The following is a 2509-nucleotide window of genomic DNA, read 5'->3' on the forward strand; positions in this document are numbered from 1 at the left end:
TACAGAGCTAAGCAAAGATACTCAACTACATCTACAGCTACTTCTCCCCCTTTTTAGCTAAAAGAGACCAAAGAGACAAAATAAATGTCTATCTACTCATTAACCGAAAAACCATAAGTTAAAGAGTTACAACACCAAGTATATACACAACTGAAGAATGCTGAGAACAAACAAAAAAAACACAAAGAAATCCACCAAAACAACAAAAAACCAAGAAAACCATCAAAACAAGAGGGACCAAAGCCAACAAAGCTACTCAGTAGAGCTTGAGTCTGCAGTCTCTTCAGCAGCACCAGAAGCAGAATTGCCACTTGCATCATCATTGTTAGTAGACCTCTCACTAGAGGTGTGGGCTTCAACTTCTTCTTCATGGATGACATTAGCATGTTCAGCATTTTCACCCTCAGTCTGCTCCAAGCTTTCAATCAAGGCTTCCAAAGATTGTTTTCTAGCTGTGGCTACCCTAATCCCTTCACCTAGCTCTTTGCATGTCTCCTTAAGCTTAGCAATTGCTCCAACTTTTGAGGCTGGCCTCTTCATGGCAGATGTCATGACAATATCCTCGACATGACTGCCTTCAAAGAGTTTGTAGTGCACAAACAGAGCTGGTTTTCTCCTACTAGGTAAATTATTTGAGCACAGAATACCAGGATGTTGGTTCAAGATAATTCCACATATCATAGAGGGAAAAGCAATTGGCAACTTAACTGCATTAGTAGTTGCATGCTTGATGATTTGATCAAACATAAATCTAACATGGTCAAATTTCACTTTTGTCCCAACAGGAAAAATAAACCTCCCAAGAGTATTAGCAATGGTGGAGATATGGTTGGTAGGGACCCAGTTAACAACTCCTATTTTATGCAGGATAGCATACTTGATAGTCAACTTTCCAGCAGGAAGATGCTTTTTGAAAGGCCAAACTTTCACCTGCTTAGTTGTAATCTCTCTACATACCTGATTGTCTGTAACCTCTAATTCTCCTGCACCCTCATTTTTTCTGCCTAGAAAATTATTAATAACAATAGGAGAGAATGTTATACACTTACCCCTCACATACACCTTGCAGAACTCCTTGATGTTCTTATCAGAAATATCCTCAAGAATATTAACAATAAATTCCTTGACTAAACCTTCGTAGCATTGAGAGAACCCAACAACAGTCTTCAAAAGCCCAATAGCTTTTATCAGGTCCATGACCTCCTTGACATCAGCAACATCTTTTCCCAATTCCTTTTCCACAACTACCCTTCTCTGAATCACAAATTTCCATTTAGCAGCTCCATCCTTAAGATGGAAGGAGATGTTATCCAAATGAACAACAAGTACTTTAACAGGAGACTTCCTAACAGTAGTTTTCTTCGCAGGTGAGATGTCAGGGACATCTTCCTCAACATCCTCTTCAGGCTCAGAATCATCTCTGACATTCCTCTTCTTTATTTCAACCTTGCTCCATGGTTTGAAGGGACCAACACCAGCAGTCTTCTTAGCTTTTCTAACTGACATAAGTTCAACCACAAATTTTCCTTTGCGAGTCTTCATGCGTTTAGCCACACTTGACTTTATGTGATGAATCAAGCTTTCATCTTGATCATCAGAGCAACCATCCTCTAGATCAATCATAACATTTGCATCATCATGCTTCTCAGAGTGGGAAGCATTAGCAGTGTTAGAGGCCACATATTTCCCTTGTTCAGACATGGTTTTCCCTAGAGAGCATAACCCTTCAGCAGCCAAGTCCTTTTCAGAGCTGGAGGAATCATCACCCTTATCACTAGGTTGTTCAGCCTCAGGAGAGGGATACATTTGAGCAAGGGGAGTAGAAACTCCCTTTACAAAGTGGCTTTCATTAAGAATTCTAGTAACTAGGTCTCTTATAACACGATCAGTATAGCGTGTTCCTTCCTTAGAATTAGTGACAGGAGTTGAACCAGACGAATTACTAGAGGGATTACCTTGATTGGAACATGCAGAAGCGAAGGCATCAATGGAGATGGGTTGGTTCAAATTAATGTTCGCGTCGGGAATAACAGAGAGAGGAGCAACATCCAGAATCTCATCATCAGGGACGCCCATGGGACAAACACTAACTTTTGGAGTAGATTTAGTATTTTTAGAAGCAGATGTATCTTGATGTTGTGACATTTTGGAGTTTTTCTGGAAAAAGTGAGGTTTCCCTAGCAGAGTTTTGTAGAGAAGGAAAAGGAAGATTGAAGAGTTGGAGTAGGTAATGGGGTTATAGGGGTAGCGTGTGAAGATGGTATTTCCAATACAAGGTGATGATTTACCATCATGGGGGCACTTTATTTTAGGAAAATAGACAATAATTTGATTACTTTTTCCACTCCATATTAATTGCTACAAATTTTCATAAATGCAAATCCCTAATTTCCCTCTCAGGAATTCAAATTGATTTGCATCCAAGGCCTTTGTAAAAATATCAGCTAACTGCATCTCAGTAGCAACATGCTCTATGGCTACAGTCTTATCCTCCACAAGTTCTCTAATA

General features: G+C 39.7%; 1 protein-coding gene across 1 annotated transcript; it reads right to left on the reverse strand.

Moving 5' to 3' along the window:
• Positions 1-252: 252 nt before the first annotated feature.
• On the reverse strand, positions 253-2145 carry LOC127123459 (uncharacterized). The gene has a single exon (XM_051053677.1). It carries the CDS (start codon positions 2143-2145, stop codon positions 253-255), a length of 1893 nt encoding a protein of 630 aa, XP_050909634.1.
• Between the last annotated feature and the right edge of the window lie 364 nt (positions 2146-2509).

The sequence above is a fragment of the Lathyrus oleraceus genome, chromosome 2, assembly GCF_024323335.1.
Source record: "Lathyrus oleraceus cultivar Zhongwan6 chromosome 2, CAAS_Psat_ZW6_1.0, whole genome shotgun sequence".
In the NCBI taxonomy this organism is placed as follows: domain Eukaryota; kingdom Viridiplantae; phylum Streptophyta; class Magnoliopsida; order Fabales; family Fabaceae; genus Lathyrus; species Lathyrus oleraceus.